At 36.4% G+C, this 19465-nt stretch overlaps 1 protein-coding gene across 1 annotated transcript in view; it reads left to right on the top strand.

The window, feature by feature from the left end:
• Window positions 1-19465, top strand: part of TTC27 (tetratricopeptide repeat domain 27) — a 163146-nt gene that overhangs the window by 3718 nt on the left and 139963 nt on the right. The window contains 3 exon segments of the mRNA XM_012652517.1: window positions 706-835; window positions 4777-4917; window positions 8652-8754. Of these exon segments, the coding sequence (XP_012507971.1) occupies window positions 706-835; window positions 4777-4917; window positions 8652-8754 (374 nt within the window).

Below are 19465 nucleotides of genomic sequence, written 5' to 3' on the forward strand. Positions count from 1 at the left end.
TCACAGGCATAAGCCACCATGCCCAGCTGGTTTTTACATTTTTAAAGTGTTGGAAACAAACACATGTGACATGCAAAGCCTAAGATATTTCATATTTGTCCTTTTAGAAAAAGTTTGCCTACCCCTGTCTTAAACCAAAGCAGGGTTGAAAAATAGAGGTTTCGCTCAAACTTCTAGGGTTTTTTTTTTGTTGTTGTTCTAGCAATTGGTGGTACAGGATCAGTAAAATGTTAGAAACAACTTTTTATTGTCGGTTTTCTTTTGTATAAAGTCAGTTTTCCATACATCTTGTGGCAGTGTCAGAACCATTAAATAGAATGCAAGAAAAAGTTACAAATGTCCGATCAGGACAGGAGAAATTTCTATAATGATGGAAATGTTCTATTTCTGCACTGTCCAGCATAGTAGCCAGTAGCCAGATATGGCTGTTGAGCACTTGAAATATGGACAGTATGGCTAAAGGACTGAATTTTAAATTTTATTTAATTTTAATTTAAATTTAACCATGTGGCTCATGGTTATAATATTGGACATTGCAGACCTAAATTGCTTAAGTTGCAGAATTTTTTTTGGTAATACTCTAGGATAGTCTCAATAAATGTTGGTTGATATATTTTTCTTAATAAAACTAATATGAAATGATGTGTTTGAGATTATACCATGATAGTAGTTTGTATTTATTTCTCTAACCGTTTTTATATGCAGACAACAGCTGGTGTTCCTACTTGGCTTGAGCAGTTTGCAACTTTTTGTTCAGAGTAACTGGACGGGGCCTCTTGTTGATTTACACCCTCAGGATTTTTTGCCATCTGTTTTATTCCAGCAATTCAGTGAGGTAGGCTTCTTGAAAATGTCATATATAATTAATGTTGTATTATTTATTCTTTATGAACAGATCTTAATTAACTGGAGTTAGTCTTAATTAACTGGAGTTAGTAGTAGGTAGGAAAGAAACATGACTTTGTGGCCTGCACAAAACTACTAAGAATGCTTTTTCGTTGATCAGGTTTTCAAATATTTCCAGAAGTTCCATTGTCAATTTCAAACTACTCTTTAGATATTCTCCATTTTATGGAGGTCTGTTAGCTGCTCTTTTTATTAAACCACAGACAGTTGCACCAGCCACCCAGTTGCTTATAATCATCACAGTTACATAAGGATCTTTTCTGGCAAAGCGGCAAATCTGGAAATCTGTTTAATTTTGTTGCAGGTAAGTTTTGCTACTGTGCTTTAAAATGGCTCCCAGGATGATTTCCTTTATATTACAAATACTTTCTTAAAGTGCCTGGCACAACAGAGGTGCTACATGGTGATAACAATTACCATTCATATGTGAAGATAATATTATTGACTTGTGTAAGTAGGTTGTCAATAGAATTTGAGTTCCTCTGGAATCTTTGAGCACATATGCATAGGGCTTGGTGAGTATGAGATGATCTACAAAAGAAGTATGATTTCAATCGAAGTAAGAACTTTGATTTATCCGGCTACCTTGGTGATCTTGAACATAGGTGTCCATCACTTAGCCTGGAAAAGGACGCCTTAGCATCTAAAGCTTATGTAGCAAAAAGGAACCTACCTGTTTACTGTTACCTGGTTTCTCAGAATTAGAAGTAGCAAAGAACATGGAATAGAGTTACAAGAGATTGGTGTTAATAATGGTGGGGTGGAAAGAGAAATACAAAAGCAGGCATAATATGTAAGACACAATAATTAGCTCCGTATACATCAGCTTAGTGAGTCACAATAGATACTGCAGTAAAATACTTGAAATTCATAATGCTGACTCTAAGTCATTATTGAAAGGTTAAAAGATCTTTTCTATCTTATATCTAAGAAAAAAATTTATAATCTATACTTTACAAGGATTTTCATCCAAAATGGGGTGAAAAAACCCCCAAAGATTATGGCACTTAAAGAGAAAAACTTTAGTTATCTAGAAATTTACTTATATGGAACATTTATTTCCCTTTCTCATTGTGTATGAAAAAGTTTCTGGTTTCTATGGCACAATAGTATAGGTTAGAAATCCACCAAACAGTCATAGTCATAGATATATGTGTCAAATATATATATATTTTACTGTTTACTGTTGCCTGGTTTCTCAAGATTAGAAATAGCAAATGAACATGGAATAGAGTTATGATAGATTGGTGTTAATAATGGTGGGGAGGAAAGAGAAATAGAAAAGCAGGCATAATGTGTAAAACACAATGTGTACACATATTGTACACATCAGCTTAGCGAGTCACTTAGGGAGAACTGATGTGTACTTTGGTATGTAATTCACACGTGTTCTATCAATTTGGTCCTTACAGATTTGAGGTATTCTATAGATAAGAAGACTGAAGCTCACAGTGAAAGAGACTTGTCAGAGGTCTTATCGCTATGGGATTGAAATCCACATTTTCTGATTGCAAATCTAGTTAGTACTCATCCTGCTTTATTAGTGTAGAAGCACCTGTAAATTCAGGTAAAAATTCAAAGCAGTACAGCAATAGGTTTCATGAGAAGTTCAGTCCGTAAGAGATATTTACATTAACAAAGAGATTTGCGGAAACTAGGTTTTGTCAAAGAAGACCTTTTAGCTGGGAGTGGATCTTGAACTATTAATAGAACCTAAAGGGTTATTGGGAAATGGATAGGTAGGGAAGAGGAGGAAGTACATTCTAGGTGCAGTCATATGAGTAGAAATTTAGAGAAGAGAGGAGCATGGTGTTTGTGGGAAGAGGATCCTTTGAGCTTGCTGGAGTACCAGTGAAAGATCAGACTTGATGGGGGTCAGGCCAGAATATAGGAAACTTGGATTAAGTCCTTGATTTTAACTTTTTTATTGGCACTATCTCAAACATTTGAAAGGGCATATGAGACATGTACAGTTTAAATAGTAAATCTCCTTTGTACTAACAACCTAGCTTGAGTATCAGAGGTAATGATATCCAGGTAGTACATCATATTGTATCTCCTTTTATAATTTTTGTTGTTCTATTAAATTACTTATTTTTTATATTTAGGGATTTCATTTTAGAAGATAATGATCTGAAATTTGTGGTAGAACAGGTATTTCTTGTCTCAGAGTGATTGAGATAAGGATTCTTTATCTTAAAGGCATGCCTTACGTCTTGTGCTTCACCAGTTAGGCTTGGACTTTAGGAAATAAGATTGTTATATCTATCTGAATTTAGAAGATGATTCAGTGAGGCTGCAGGTCCAGTTTGGGCATGTTAGGCAACTTCTTTTCTTGAGTTTTCAAGTCAGTATATTCACTGCACATTTAGTACCTCTACTTGGGGTTCTCATGAGATACCTTATACTCATCATGTCGAAGACTGAACTCATGATGAAGTTGTCCAAACCAGATCCTCTCCTAGTGTCTGTATCTCAGTTACCCACACCACCGTGATGTGGTGCCAGTCAGAAGGCTTGACATCACCCTGGCCCTGTCCTTGTGGCCCTCCTAAATGCTTAGACAGCCCTGGGCCTTGCGGAGGGTCGGGAAGAGGTAGAGAGATCTGTGGGGAGGCAGCGTGGGGTGGTAGGAGGAACATTGATTTGGGAGTTGGAAGAACTGGGCTTCACTTAACTTTTATGGATGTTTCCTCACTTCTAAAACCGAGGCAGTTGTAATAATTTAAAAATGGTTCTTCTTATTGAAATTTTTTTTGTTTAATTCCTTCTACCCTTAACGGAGGTAACAGTGAACTCTTTATTTGGTGTTTGGTGGTGGTAATTCACGTTAAATCTTTATTCCTCTATTCCACTCTTGAATGATGATGAAAGTAGGACAGAGGATGGACCCACAGCTACTTCCTTCTTGCCTTTATTGAATACTTTAAACAATATTCAAACTATTCGATATTCAAATGTTCAATATTCAAAATGTTCAGTATTGACCCAGGCCCTGGCATTGCTTGGATTATTTAGTGTAATCCTTACAAGAACCCTCTGAGGTATAGGTTCAGTTATTTCATTTTATAATTGATGAAACTGAGGCCTCATCAGCATAAAATTTCTAGGAAAAATTTACACATACCTACACACTAAGAAGAAGTAGAGAAACACGGTCAGGTGTTACAATGTGTTTGTGCCTTTAGAGCCCGTGTTGCTAATTGTTAAGGATTCCTGCTGTCTATTTTGTAGTAGCTATTAAAATTCTGCAGTCCAAATTTTAGAAACACAGATGCCTTGTCAGTTATAGAAAAATCTCTGTCAGCAGAGAAGTGAGTTTTTCAAAGGCATCCTTTGAAAATCCTTTTTGTATCCTTCTGCTTGTTTTGGTCCATTGTTGTTTGCCTGTTCAGCATTTGATATGTAAGAACTTGTTGATTGCTTGGCTTGATAGGAATTGAGACATGGACACATGCTTTGTAATGACATTTGCCAGCTAGTGAAGCGTAAGTGAAATGGAGATGTTTAATATAATACCAAATAAAGTATTTAATGTAAATAACATAGGGGCACTTTTTATCAAGGTGGTATTTTGTAGTAAGTAAATCTGTGATGCCGTGAGGATTCTTCAATGCTAGCACTTTCTTGAGTTCTCTGTCCGTCTAAAGTTTGAGCAGATGGGTGGGGATCTGTCAGCACAGCCTGGATTTGTAGATCTCTGAGGGCATTTGCAATGTTATGATTCTGTCCAGTGGCAATTGCTGTGTAATGGATCAGTGCCTTTGTTTCAAAGCTGAATTAACTAGCAAATCTATTTATTATTGTAAGATATATAAAGGTTAATATTTTGTTAAATTATATCATCTTAGTTTACAAACTTTTTTTCAGGTCAGGGGACTGGATGCAGTTGTTCTGAGCCTGCTGGTTCTAGATGGTGAATCAATATACAGCCTGACCTCAAAGCCTGTACTACTGTTATTAGCACGCATTATCCTGGCGAATGTGAGACATAAACTGACAGCTATTCAGGTGAGGCAAGGAAAGGATCCATGAGATTCATACTGAGGTGTGACTTTTGTGCTCATTAACACCAGATTATAGGTGTGATGCTGACATGTCTTGATATATTTTGTTTTTTAAGTCTTCTTCTAGGTATTTAATTTCAGAATCTGTTGAAAATAAGCAAAAACTTTTCTTCCCTGATAAGATTGATCTAGTATAAAATGGGATTATATTGAGTTTCTTTAGTAGGATTTTTGTGTGTGTGTGTATGTGTATAAATATTCATTCTCAGGATCTTCAAGGTAGATTTAAAAATATCCTTCATAGTCTTGTATGAATTTCATATAAGTATAATGAGCAATGACCAAAATGCAGTGGTTTGTAATTATTGTTTTCTGGGTCACATTCTACGTTGTTTTGTTATTTGGGTTGGATTCAGTAGAGCATTTGTTGAGCATCTGTTAAGTGGTTTCTTTGTATAAACTAGTGAGGAGAAATACTCATACTCACAGAAAGCTAATATGCAGCAGGAGGTGACCAAAACCACAAGAAAGCAAAGGTGAAGAAAAAAGTCTTAGAAGGTGCAGTGGGGGTTGTGAGCAATGCAGTGTGCAGTTTCTGTTGCAGCTACTCACCGCTGCTGCATTGCAGTGTGAAAGCATCCATAGACAATACGTAAACAAATGAGGACTGTCCCAGTTTAGGCTTTATTTACGGACACTGAAATTTAAATTTCATATGCTTTTCATATCTCATGAAATATTCTTGATTTATTTCAGTGATGTAAAAATGCAAAAACTATTTTTAGTTCTTGGGCTATATAAACACAAGGGGTGGGCTGGATTTGGCCCACAGACTGTATCTTGCTGACTCCTGCTCTGATTGTTGCAACTTGGTTTGATGCAGGACCCATCGTGTCAGAAATAGTAAATCTAAATTTTATATGAAATCTCCTAATTTTTAAGTGTTGGTTGAAGATTTTTAAGAAACCCAGTATTTCTTTTTTTCTCATTTATTTTTTATTTGTATATATTCATGCGGTACAAGTGCAGTTTTGTTACTGATGTGGTGAAGTCAGGGCTTTCATCACTGAGAAGCCTAATATTTCTATAGGTGCCATATAGCCTTGGTCTGTACTGTGTAAGGACTTGCTTTCACAAGCAAGATGAGAGTGTTGCTTGATCCCAGGAGTTTGAGGCAGTAGTGAGCTATGATCATGCCACTGCACTCCAGCCTGGGTGACTGAGTGAGACCCAGTCTCTAAAAAAGAAAAAAAGAAAGGCTTCTTTGATAAATGAAGATAAAATGATAAAGAAGCATCACTTTTAACCTTTTAAATTAATTTCTAAGTAGCCTGATTCCTAAGAAATGTAACAAGCTGTTTATTATATTAATATTATTTTTGTGGAACTATAAAAGAAGATGATTTTCCTTCACCCCCTAATCTGTAAAGTAAACAGGCTAGAATTAGTAATATGTAGTAATATGTAAGTGTTGAGTTAAAAGAGTCTTGGCTTTGAAAGCAGACCAGAATTTTCTGATTCAGCCACTTAACAGCTGTGTGATCTTATGCTACTTAATGTCTTTGAATATCAGTTTCCATATTTATAAAACAAGATTAGCTGGCAAACAGGGTGCCTTGTGAGTACAATACCTCTCCCTGTCATCTAGAAGTTCTTGACTGGTGTGACTTTTCAATCAGACCATTCTATACTAAGTGCTGTAATCAGGAGATATGATCTGGAAACTGTTTAAAGCAAGGCGTCAAGTTTGCTTTTTTATTACTGCCTCAGATTTTCTGTTAAGCAATTCTTGGCAAATAGACAAGGTCTTTTATATTTTCCAGTAGAAAATAGGTTGCGTTTCTATATTTGTTTCACACTCTTTCCCCTCATATAGAGATTTTGGGTTACGAGTTAATTTCTAGATCCGATTTTTAAGAGGTCAGCATCTTGTGTCGTGTTTTCGTAAAAGGGCAGTCTTTTTGCCTGGATCTATCTAAATTCCCGTGTCTAGAAAAGGAAAGAATACACTGCCAAACCTGACTCACTTATTGCTGACAGCAGACAAGGGACAGATAATTGAAATGTAGACTGACGTGATTATCCATCGTGATAGGAAAAGAATGAAAATGAGGCAACACCTTTGAGAATTCGATTAAAAATGATTTGAAATTTCCTTTCTATTAGATAATTCTACCTTTCCTTACATGGACTGAGGAAACAGAAATGATAATTAGAAAAAATTTTGTCATAGTTTATTTGTGGTTGCATCATTGTAGCAGTTGTGGTATGTAGCAATTTAGAAGGGAACCCCTTAATCAATGAAGAAATTCAGTTCAAGTAAAAAAAAATGCTTTTGAGCTGGACATGGTGGTGTGTGCCTACAGTCCCAGCTACTTGGGAGGCTGAGGTTGGAGGATTGCTTGTGTCTAGGAGTCTGAGGCTATAGTGTACTATGATCATGCTTATAAATAGCCACTGGCGCACTCCAGCCTGTGCCACATAGTGACACCCTGTCTCTCTATTAAAAAAAATTGCTTTTTGGTAATTAAGTGTGATTTCCTATTAGTTGGTATTGCTATTAAAAAAAAAAATTCTTATACCTTCATGTAATATAATTCAAATAACATACTTAAAATTAATGTAGATGATTTGGTACATGATCATATTTCGTACTATAACGAGCCTATCAAAAATACCTATTATAACTTGTACACATACATACACATACACACATGCACATACATAGAGGAAGGTCTGGAAGAATATAAACCTTTGTCATGGATTTTTCTGGGGGAGGAGGATGGCATTGGGGCAGTGGAAGAGAGATTTACACTCTTCACTGTAGATAGTTCTATATTGGCTTATTGTCTCTTATTTTTATTCTTTTTTCTTCTTTTTTTTTAAAAATAAGGATATTGATCAAGTAAGAAAAAGCACCATAGAATGAACGAAAAAGCTACTATATGCTGAGTCTGTACATTAGTCAAGACAATGTATAAAATGCAGTGTCTACCCTCAGAAATATATGGTCCAGGCAGAGTTATGCACTTAAAAACAAGTGCTATTCATGTGGTGCCAACTTCTAGGAACAGCGTAGAGGTTCAGAGAAGTGAGAGATCAATTTGTGCCACACTAGGAGGAGAAGACTTTAAGGAAGAGGTTTCACAAAGGTGTGGAAGGTATCGTCCAGTTTTGGGGAATATCTGAATCTTACTATGTAGATTGTGCAAAACACATTGCTTTGAAAATACAGAGATGATTAAGACGTGATTTCTCATCTTGTTGGATAGGTGGCAACACTGAAACCTAGGGATGCATACATAAATATAGTGGAATGTGTTTGCAAAGCGAAGTGCAAATAACGTGCTGCAAGTTCAGGCAAGGGGAAAATCACCCCCACAAGGGGTTCGTGTACTTGGGTTATGGTGGCTATAGAGTGCCACAGCAGAACAGGATGATTGCAACACACGTTGTAAAAGAAGAGATGGTAAGTTTGAAATGGCATCAGGAAGCCCAAGTGGCTAAAAAAAAATACAGGCTTTCAGAGAAAGGAGGTGAAGTGTTATTCTATGGAAGACATAGAAGTGGATGTTGGCCTTATTATTAAAAACAGCAGTGGATGGATAAGCTTATTGAGAACTAAATTTAATTTCATGATCGTAAAAAAAAACATTCTAGGAATTAATCTCAGTTAATGTAAAAAAAAGTTTTCCAAAGTGTTCTTTTATTTTAGCTTACATGGTGCTTTTTTTCTAGAGCTTACCATGGTGGACATTGAGATATGTGAATATTCACCAGCAATTGCTTGAGGAACGCTCACCTCAGCTTTATGCTCTTGCTGAAAACTGTATTGATGAAGGTATGTAGCAGATTTTTGGTATGGGCTTGTAGTTCCACTCTGATTTCTTGGCTGAGACATTTCTTTTTAGTTTATTCTTTGGCAGACAGTAGTGACTTTTTGTTTGAAGTTGTTTCTTTTGTTTTTTTCTGGGGATGTAGAATCTCACAAATTATTAGGGTGTCAGATTATAGAGTTTCTTTTGAGTTTTAAAAAAGGGAACCACTTTCATATATATAACTTACTTATAATGGGTGATTTGCTCTATGTAGGTCACCATGATTTTATCACGGATTGTTTAAAGGTATTTTAATATTTTATTTGTTCTTTAAGAAGCCTCCTTGGAAACAAATGTAAACTATATTGTTATTATTATTTTTTAGAAAACACTTAGCTAACTTGAGTGAGAGTAAATTATGCTAAATTGCACACAGAATAGGATATTATTTATCCTGTATCCTATTGAGTGCATGAAGAAAGTCTTCATTTTTTTATCATTTCATAGAAAGTACATTTTGCTGAGGATGACAATGGGTGGGAGGCTGTTTTACATTTTATCTTATTATTTTTTGTAATATATGATGTGCATACAGAAAAATACATAAAACATAAATTAAAAATTTACCAAATAATTATAAACCAAACATCCATATAAATGCCTCCCGCTACCTTTGTTGGAGATACTCCTCATGTATCCTAGGGAAGCACTTTGAAAAAGGGGAGACTCTTAGGTGCCTTGACACTTGGTTTTCAGTGTCCCTGGGCTCTTGGAATGACTTTTCTTGGCAAAAGTTGTCAAACAAAACAAAAACAAATTCTCTTGTGGTGAAGGAATACATAAACACAAGTGAACTTGGACTTGATAATGAGTTTCTGAGTTACAGAGATGGGATTTGACTTTAGCTGTATCTGATTCCAAAGCCCGTACTCCTTTCACATTCCAAGAGTTTGGAAGAGAGAGAGAGTGTGTGTGTGGAGAGAGAGAGAGAGAGAGAGAGTGTGAGAGAGTATGTGTGTGTAAGGGGTGGAGAGGGGAGTGGTGGTTAGCATCACTGTGTGGGGAGAAGCAGTGATCTTGGTGGAGGTAGCACATTCATGAGGGCATAAAATAACTCTCATGTGCGCATGTGTGATTGCAAGAAGCTCTTGTACCTTTCTGGGGTCTGTTTCCTTCAAGGGTTTATCTATATAGTAATAAGGCCAGAATATGGTGGCAAGGACTATAGCTTAGATAGTAATAAATATTACTAAGCTAGGTGACTGGTTAAAGCTAATTTCTAAATTTTATTTTATTCTAGGATAGGAATACATCAACATATGCTAATCTTAGATAAAATGAACATACATACGTAATTCAAAAAGAAAAAGTAAGGAAAGTATCATTCAGTCAGTACAGTAATTGATTCATTTATGTTTGAACCAGGACTTAGTTTATATTCTTTCAAGATTTTAGGTGATATAAGGTGATGGAACAAGCAAGGGCATGTTAGACCACCTGAACTTAATTACACATTGTAAATTGTTGCTTGATATCTATGGGGGATTGGTTTCAGGACCCCTCATACCTCTGCTCCACTCATCCCTCCTCCCCTGCAAATACCAAAATTTTACATAGAATGGTGTAGTATTTGTGTATAACCTATGCACATCCTCCCATATACATTAAATCATCTTTAAATTACTTATAATACCTAATACAATGTAAATGCTATGTATATAGTTGTAAATTGTATTGTTTGTATTATTTTTTATTGTATTTTTTTTTTTTGAGATGGAGTCTCGCTCTGTCACCTGGGGTAAAGTGCCATGGCATCAGCCTAGTTCACAGCAACCTCAAACTCCTGGGCTCAAGTGATTCTCCTGCCTCGGCCTCCTGAGTAGCTGGGACTACAGGCACATGCCACCATGCTGGGCTGATTTTTCTATTTTTAATAGAGACGGGGTCTTGCTCTTGCTCAGGCTGGTCAAGCGACCCATCCCACCTCGGCCTCCCAGAGTGCTAGGATTACAGGTGTGAGCCACCGCACCCGGCCATGTATTGTTATTTTTAAATTATTTTTATCTCTTGAATATTTTCAATCCACGGTTGATTGAATCTGTGGATGCGGAGCCTGTGGTTATGGAGGGCCAACTGTATGTTAAAAAAAAATTTATTCTGTCCTGGGATTTATACCTTACTTGAGATAGCAGATTAGTCGTTTTATTAAATGGAAGGAGTTTGCTTTTCTATCCAGTGATATTTCTTAAGTAACAACTGAAAAGCAGTTTATCTTTTTCCTGCAAAAAGTCTTGGACTTAATGCTTTTGGATTGCAAAAGACTTTTATGAGCAAATTTAGCCTGCTGAACCACGTATGTTTTCACTAAGGCACTGAGCACTCTGAGTTATCAGCTCCTTGAGGGCTGAGTTATTTTACTTATTTCTACTTAGCATAGTGCCTAGAAAATAGTAAATATTTAGTACATATTTGCTGAATATAACATGTAACATTTACTGAGCCCTTACTATTTGCAATTTTTGGGGGAGAAATTGTAGAATTCCCTATAAGGAAGCAGTGTTGGTGTCTGGGAATATTTGCCTTCCATCTTAATAGCAATTTTTATCTGAGTTAACTTCTGAACAAGGGTTTTTCGAAAGTGATATATTATAGAAGTTATGAGAAAATTGATCTTATACAGGTTTTATATGAGACTTTGAATCCGCTCGTAATATTGTTGCTTAGGTGCAGAGTTTTCTTCAAAATGAAATATGACATGGGACTTGGAGAAAATTAAGACTTGATGCTCCGTAGTAGACACATTGTTGTCCTCTTTCTACTTTTAGTAAAATGAAAACTGTGTAGACTAAGTCTTCCCCCATTCATGCCATCACATACTTTTGAAATGAAGTGAAATATACACTATAAGCCAATTTAGTGCAATGGAGAAGGAAGAGTGGGGATAAGCTTCTAGTTCATGAAATTAGGTATAGTTTTGAAATCCAGGGATGAGTCTCATGTCATTGATAGTGATGGAAGGCAATGTCGATTTTACCAGAAGACAGTGAAAGCATTTGGAAGAAGATGGTGTCAAGATTCAGCCACTATTTCATTTTACACAGAGTAGTTACATTATACTTCATAGGATATTATATAATTACCTATGCTTCATTATACTTTTATGGAAAATTGATAAATGAACAAAAAGCAAGATGTCGTCGGGAGGTTTTTTATTTATTTTTAGGAAATCAAGTTTGATGCAATTGCTATAGGGAAAATACATTTCTTCTTTTTATTTCATATTATCCCATATTATATAAATCTGCATTTATGGCTACATCTTTACCACGTCTTAGTGATTAGTCTTCATAATGATGGCCCTTAATCATGAAGAAGAAAAGATACATATCTTTTTAAAAGGCAGGAGCCATATGGTATGTTTTAGAGAGAATTCTATTCTAAGAGTTAAAATTATGTTCCAAAACAGAAAAGGTTAACTAAGATAACTGGAAAATATGACTCTAAGTGACTCATTTCCCAAGTGGTCTCTGTTCTTTTCTGCAGTGTGTTTCAGCATATCATTTGCTTTGCCTTGGGACTAAGTATTTTTTATGTTGCTGTTCTAGGCTAATCAATGACATTTTTCATTTTATCTAGTCATAAATTGGTCCATTTTGGCTATGTCTAAATAGGTCTGCAGATAGTATTAAACTATAACATTTCATGAACAATTTTATTTTTAAAATGTTTTGTTCTGGGATCTGACCCAAATGTTGACCAGTCAGTTGTAACTGAAATACTGTTCAATGTCCAGAGAAGGATATTACATTTGAAATGTTGCCCTTGAAAAGATCATCAAAAAGTTGGCAAGATTTTTTTCATTCCATGAAATATAAGCAAAGGGTTTTGTGAACAACTGTGATCTTTAGATTTTTGTCCAGGAATGTTACATCAGTACAATATTGTGGAATGGAGCCTATCAGAATGTCAACATAACTTTGCCAGGCTGATCACATGTATGAAATGAGTAGGTCAGAATCTCGAAAAATATGTCCCTCAGCATAATCTAAGACTTTCTTTTGGATGTCACACTAAACGACACCATGATTCTCTAAAGACTACTTCAGGGCACACAACAATTTATGGTGGGATCTGGTACTGAAAACATGTTCCATGTAGTGCATGAGATGTCATGTTGCAGTATAGCTATATGAAGATGAGTTCATGAAATCACTGTCTAAGAGAAAACAGATTAAAATGCTTTGTCATTGAGTTCTGCTGTGACATCTACAGGCAGCTCTGTGAGTCTGGGGTAGGTTTTTTCTACATCAAAAGAATTATTCAAGATATTAATTTCTTGGTGACTGATGTATACATTGATTTTTTTTCCGTAAATTTGATACTTTGGAATGAATGTTATTAAGTGGACTAAATGTCATTATCTCTAATTATAATGATCCACAAAGGTTTCATTTTAACATACTAAAATGTTTTTACAAGAAGGGATTTTAAACATACTGGTTGACATTTTGATCCAGAGGTCAAGAATATCCACTTCCATGGAGAATCTACTGACTTATTAAAATAATACATATACATCTGTTGGGTCAACATGCTCCTCTTTATTTAAACCTTCAGTCATCCAAAGCTCAAAAATTTGTGTTCATAGTTGAGTCATTGTTTTTATCATTCTACATTTCTAGCTAGTTCTTAAATCTTATCGGTTCTTCCCTAAGGGTTCCATATGTATCCCTTTTTTTTTTTTCCCACTTCTACAACTCTTATCCTAGTCTGAAATCTTTAGTTTGGAAAGGCCCTTTAGAGATTATCTTGTCGAGTTAACTCCATTTCACGAAGGATTGAGACTCAGAGAAGTTACCAAAGAACCAGCACTGTGATCCTGAGTTTCTGACTCAAAGTCCTGTTCACTCTTCTTTCCATTACTTTCTCCAAGCTGGTCAGTAGGGCAGAATTCTAGTAACTAATAATGATAACGCAGCTAACATTTCTACAGTGTGTACTCCATATCAAACACTGTTTGATATCTTTAAATATATTAACTAGCTTATTCCTCACAACTCTGTGAGGTAGAACTGAAGATGATGTATAGTGTACTTTTTTAAAAACAGCTTTTTTAAAAGTTTAGCCTACAATAAGACTTGATATTTATAGTGTGCAAATGACATTTTACATATGTATCCACCTGTGAAATTATCACAGTCAAGACAATTAACAGGACATAGCATCTTAAAATCTGGCTTTTAGATCCTACTCCATTACTGATTCCCTGTGTGACTTTGAGCAACTCATTTGACTTCCAAACCAAGGTTTCTTTCCGTGTAAAATGATCTTTGAATTCTTTCCGGGTGTAAAATCATGCCTTGTTTTGTAGTCTAACTTCTCACTCATCCTGATACTGGCTTCTTAGAAGCTTGTGTCTAAAAAAGTTATCTCCTTTTTTCTTGGACACTTTAAGAGATTACTTTGAGAAGAAACTCATTCTGTTGTTAGGATTCATAATTGCTACAAAGTGCTTCTTTTTATTAATTAAAAAGTCTTTTATTCTGTCACTTACAAACACTGTTTCTGCTAACTAGAGCTACACTGCCCAATATAGTAGCCACTGGCCACATATGGCTATTTAAACTTAAGTAAGTAAAATAAATGAAATTATTAATAAAAATTCAGTTCCTCAGTTTCAGTAGCCACATTTCAAATGCTTGGAAGCCACATGTGGCTAATGGCTGTCATTTTGGACAGTGCATCTATAGACTACTCAACATCATCAGGGAAAGTTGTTTTGGACAGTACTGCTGTTGGGCAGTAGGGAATGACAAGATAGGTCTGTCCTTCCTTCTGTGTGGCCAGCCCTCCAGTTACTTAAGGTTACTATCATCACTTTATGTCTGAATGTTGCACCTCACATGTAGGCTCTTCCTTGGCTTTTGTTCCTTCTCCCTGTACATTAGTACTGGATTCATTTTTCTATTAATAAATACCAATTTTATTATGTCTTTTTTTAAATAAGGAAAATCTTTAGTTTCACTTTTATCTTTGGCCTTCTATCTCCTGCTAATTTGATATTTAATTTTAAAAAAAACATTTTTTAATGCTTGCAGTGTTCCATACGCTGTGGTAAGTGTTGTGAATATCAATGAACTCAGTGAGATAGGGGCCAAAACAGGAAAAATAGAGCGTAAAGAGTAAGGAATGAAGGAGAGGATGTGGTTGGTCTGAACCCGAGAGGTCAGAGAAGGCTTCACAAAGTGGCTGAGTCTGTCACTGATTCGTGAAGAATTGTAGGAATTTTTTAGGTAGAGAGGTTGGAAAGGGTATGCAGTATGCACAAAGAGAGTCACATAGACGTGGAACATCTTTGTAGGGTTGGGAATTCCAGTAGTTTGGAGTGGCTGGAGCAGAGTGTGAGGGGATGTGTGTCAGGTGATGAGGTTGAACAGGTAAGTAGGAGCTAGATCACTAGGATGTTGAATTTCCATCTTATTGGTGATAGCCATCAAAGGATTTTTGAATATTTGCTGACTCTGAGGATATTTTTTGAGCACCAACTATGATAGGTGCTAAGTATGCAGTGGTGGATGAGACACATATGGACGCCTCGATTTATAGTCTAGATGTGAGGTTTTGGCCAAATACTACCCATCTTTCAAAGCCCTACCCTTCTGACAAGGTTTATTCAACTATCCAGGTCTTAATGGATTTGCCCCTTTGGTACTTATGGTCAGTAGCACACAATTTAGAATCAAATTATCTGTGTATTGAATAATGATTGCATGTCTTCTCTTCCAAGCTTCCTAGCTCTTCCTCCCCCACCCCATTTTTAGGAGAGAGCAGGACCTTGCTGTAGGATCTAGCACAATTCTAAGAATATATGATAACTCAACAGATAGTGATTAAAAGTTACAGAATGGAAGAGAGGGAAATAGTTGGAAAGGGAGAGAGGCAGGAGAAGGATGGAAAAATCAGAGGGAGCAACAGTGGGAAATGAAGCTTGAGAAGTATAGAGGTTGGGGAAAGAGGATTTTTGAGGGGAAATGAGTTGGAGTTGGCAAGCACTTTCCTGTTTAGACAGGATTGGCTGCGTGCCTCCCAGGTTTTAATGGCTTATGAAGGATACCCTTCAACCAATTACTGAGGATTTTATAAAGCCTCCATTTGATTGGCATTTTACTCAGGCAACCTAGGTTGCTTTTGGCCCTGGAAATATAGTCTTTCCATTAATCTTAATTAACTTACTTAGTGATTTCAAAATTGAGTCATTTCATTTACTTTTTTTTCTCCTAGAATTCTTTTGTAAGGAAGGGCTCATCCTCATCAGGGCTATTTGCTAATCCCACAGTATAGCTCATGCAGGAAAGGCAAGCTATGTTCTTAATTATTTTTCTTTAATTGCCAGTAGTTGGGGATTTTTTTTTTAATAATTTGAAACACTCACAATCTTCTAGAAAAGTTGCAAGAACAGTACAAAGAACTTTTTTCCCCTCTGAACTATTTCAGAATAATTGGTGACATGATGCACCATCACCCATGCACGCTTTCGTGTGTTTTTCCTACAAAGACATTTTCCTATACAACCATGATACAACCATCAAAAGTCGGAAATTAACATTGATTCATTACTAATATTTAATTACAGCCCTTCAGGATTTGTCCCCAAAATGACCTTGATAGCAAAATGATCCAGACCACAATTGTGTTGCATTTAGTTGTCATATCCCTTTAGCCTCTTTCAATCTAGAAATAGCACAGAAGTCATGCTGTGTTATTCTCGTTACATCCTATCAGATGGCACACAATTTCACTTTGTTCCATTACCAGTGATGTTAACTTTGGTCACTTGATCAACGTGGTGTCTGTCAGTCTTCTTTACAGCTACCCATTTTTTCTTTATAATTCATGTTTTGTAGTGATGTACTTAGAGGCCAATCATAAGAGTATCCTATTCCTCACCAAACTTTGAATTTATTCACTTATGTATTAGTATTAGTATGGACTCATGGATTCCTAACTTATTCAATGGATTATAGTCTGCTACTACCATTCTTTTGATGCTCAGATTATTCCAGATTTGGCCTGGGAGCTTGTTCAAACTGGCTACTGTGTCCTCTTGACATGTGTTTGAAAACTTCTTTTTTTTTTTTTTTTTTTGAGACAGAGTCTCACTCTGTCACCCTGGCTAGAGTACAGTGTTGTCATCATAGCTCACTGCAACCTCAAACTCCTGAGCTCAAGCAATCCTCCTCCCTTAGCCTCCTGAGTAGCTGGGACTATAGGTGCACACAACCACGCCTGGCTAATTTTTCTGTTTTTTGTAGAGATGGGGTCTCACTCTTTCTAAGGCTGGTCTTGAACTCCTGACTTCAATCAAACTCGCAACCTCAAGCGATCCTCCCACCTTGGCCTCCCAGAGTGCTAGGATTACGGGCATGAGCCACTGCGCCTAGCCTGTTTTTGAACGTGTCTTTATTTTCTGACACAAGAAGATGTTTTAGCCTCATTTTGCATTTCCTTGTTTCAGCACTGGAATCAGTAATTTCTCCAATGAGCTCTGGTTCCTTTTAAATCCTTTCAACAGACATAGCTAGAATGTGTATGTATGCGTATACAGACATACATACATACAATGTGCACATCTGTATCTATTTCTATATATATTAAAAACTATGAATTTATACCCTTTTCTCCAATTCCAACCATCACAGGGTTTATTCTAGTCTTCCCTAGTCCATATGTTTTTTCCTATTCCATATTTATAACTCCCTTCTCTGACAATGAGAAGGCTCTAGCCTCAACCACATAGCCACCCACTTGGCCTTGGCTTCATAGACTACACAGCCTAGTCCCTGACTTGGCTCTGCTGAACACACCATTGAGACCCCAGCCAGCATATGACTCTAGTCTCTGGCTGATCCCCAGCCCCAGCAAACTCTCTGGTTGCACCCTGCACTTCGCTGCATACTGAGTGAGTCTCTGGCAAAGGCACCAGGCCCGGTTTTGGCAAATGCATAGCTTGTGTCTCCAACCTGGGCAAACATTCCAACTGAGACCCTGTTTGAGACTTCATTCCTGGCAAACATGCTGGTTAACTCCCCAGCCAAGACCAGGCCCCAGTAAACATGCCTGTCAAGTCCCTGACCCTGACCAAGGAGCTCCAATTAACATTTAACCTTGTATCATGTTTATATCCTTGATTGATATTTGTATTCTTTTCTTAAGCTAAAAATCTTGTTACTGACAATATAAACATAATTACTTAACTTGCTCATATATATAAAAATAAAAATATAAAATTTCAAAACAATACCAATACTACTACTAACAATAAGACCACTGAATCAGGTTCAAGGTTTCTTTGTAGTTCTGTTTGCCCTTAGAATATATTACATTAAGGATGTATGTGCACTGAGTCAAAATGTTCAAAAGACATTGGGAAATGGGGTTTTTTAAAATTTGGTTTCAAGTTTTAGTGATTACCTTTTTTTTTCTTTTTTTATTTACTTTTATTATTCAAATATGTAAACCAATTATCTGATTCTAGAATCACAGCTGTATGACTAGGTCTATTCAGAGAAGTCTCCCTTCCATCTGTTTCCTTTCTACCCTTTTCTCGCTCTTCTCCTTTATTAGTTATTGGTTTTATGATTTATTCTTCTAGCATTTTTTTGCTCTTTGGTAGTCTCTCTTCCATTTTCTTACACAAAATGTAACATACTCTATGTACCATTTGGCACTTTATTTACTTAATATATGCTAAAGCTCATTACTTTTTATGGCTATATACTATTGCAATATGTGAATGTTTTATAATTTATTCACTTGATCTTCTATTGATAACCATGAGACCTTTAGACTGTTTCTAGTCTTTTCCCTCCATCTTTTGATGCTAGAAGGTAGGCTTTAAAAGTTGGTTGACACAAATAGGATCCCCTGATTTTCTTACGTAGTAAAATCTTCTATTCCTCATTCGTACTCTTACCTTTCCCTACCCTTTGGTATCATCTGGAGGGCTAGTTCTGCCCATTCCTTCATGTCACATTTTGCTGCCAGGTGAGGTTAGGTCAGATCCTCCCAGCCCCCCAAACAAGTTGCAAGAACACTTTTCATTTACAGAGCTTTTTGAATCTCAGTATTACAGATAAGGGAATCTGGACCTATAGTAGAATCAGATAAGCAGCATCTTGTATGTGGATGATGGGTTAGATGCCAGAAAGAAAGGCTTATGTAAATCATAAAGGCTCTATAACCTGAGAAAGAGTGTCATTTGTCTGAGGGTCTAAAGAAAGGTCATGGTGGCTGGAGTAGAGAGAGTACTGTGTAGGGCACAGAGGTCCAGGAATGTGCAGGACAGGATAAGCCAGGCTTAGGAATTTTGCCTTCATCCTAAGAGCAATGGGAATCAGTTAAGGGAGTTAGCCAGGGTGGACTCAATCTGTTTTGTTGATGATTATGCCATATATTTCAGTGGTTTCCGAATTTTTATAGTAGCTGCTCAATAACCATGTATTAATTGAAGAAATTATACAGTTCTTTACTTAAAAAGTCAAATTTTTTGTTAGCTTATCTAGTACTAGATCTCAATGAGGTGTCACTGTGACCCTAGTTATATTCTAATCAAGAGTTATCAGGTGTCACTTTTCTTCATTTTGCAGGTTTAGATATATTTCAACCTATCTCTCATATCTACTGTTACTTCTGCATGTGTGTCTCTCTACAGGCATTATCTGAAGACATTTCTTT

This window comes from Propithecus coquereli, unplaced genomic scaffold (genome assembly GCF_000956105.1).
Source record: "Propithecus coquereli isolate 6110/MARCELLA unplaced genomic scaffold, Pcoq_1.0 Scaffold39, whole genome shotgun sequence".
NCBI lineage: Eukaryota > Metazoa > Chordata > Mammalia > Primates > Indriidae > Propithecus > Propithecus coquereli.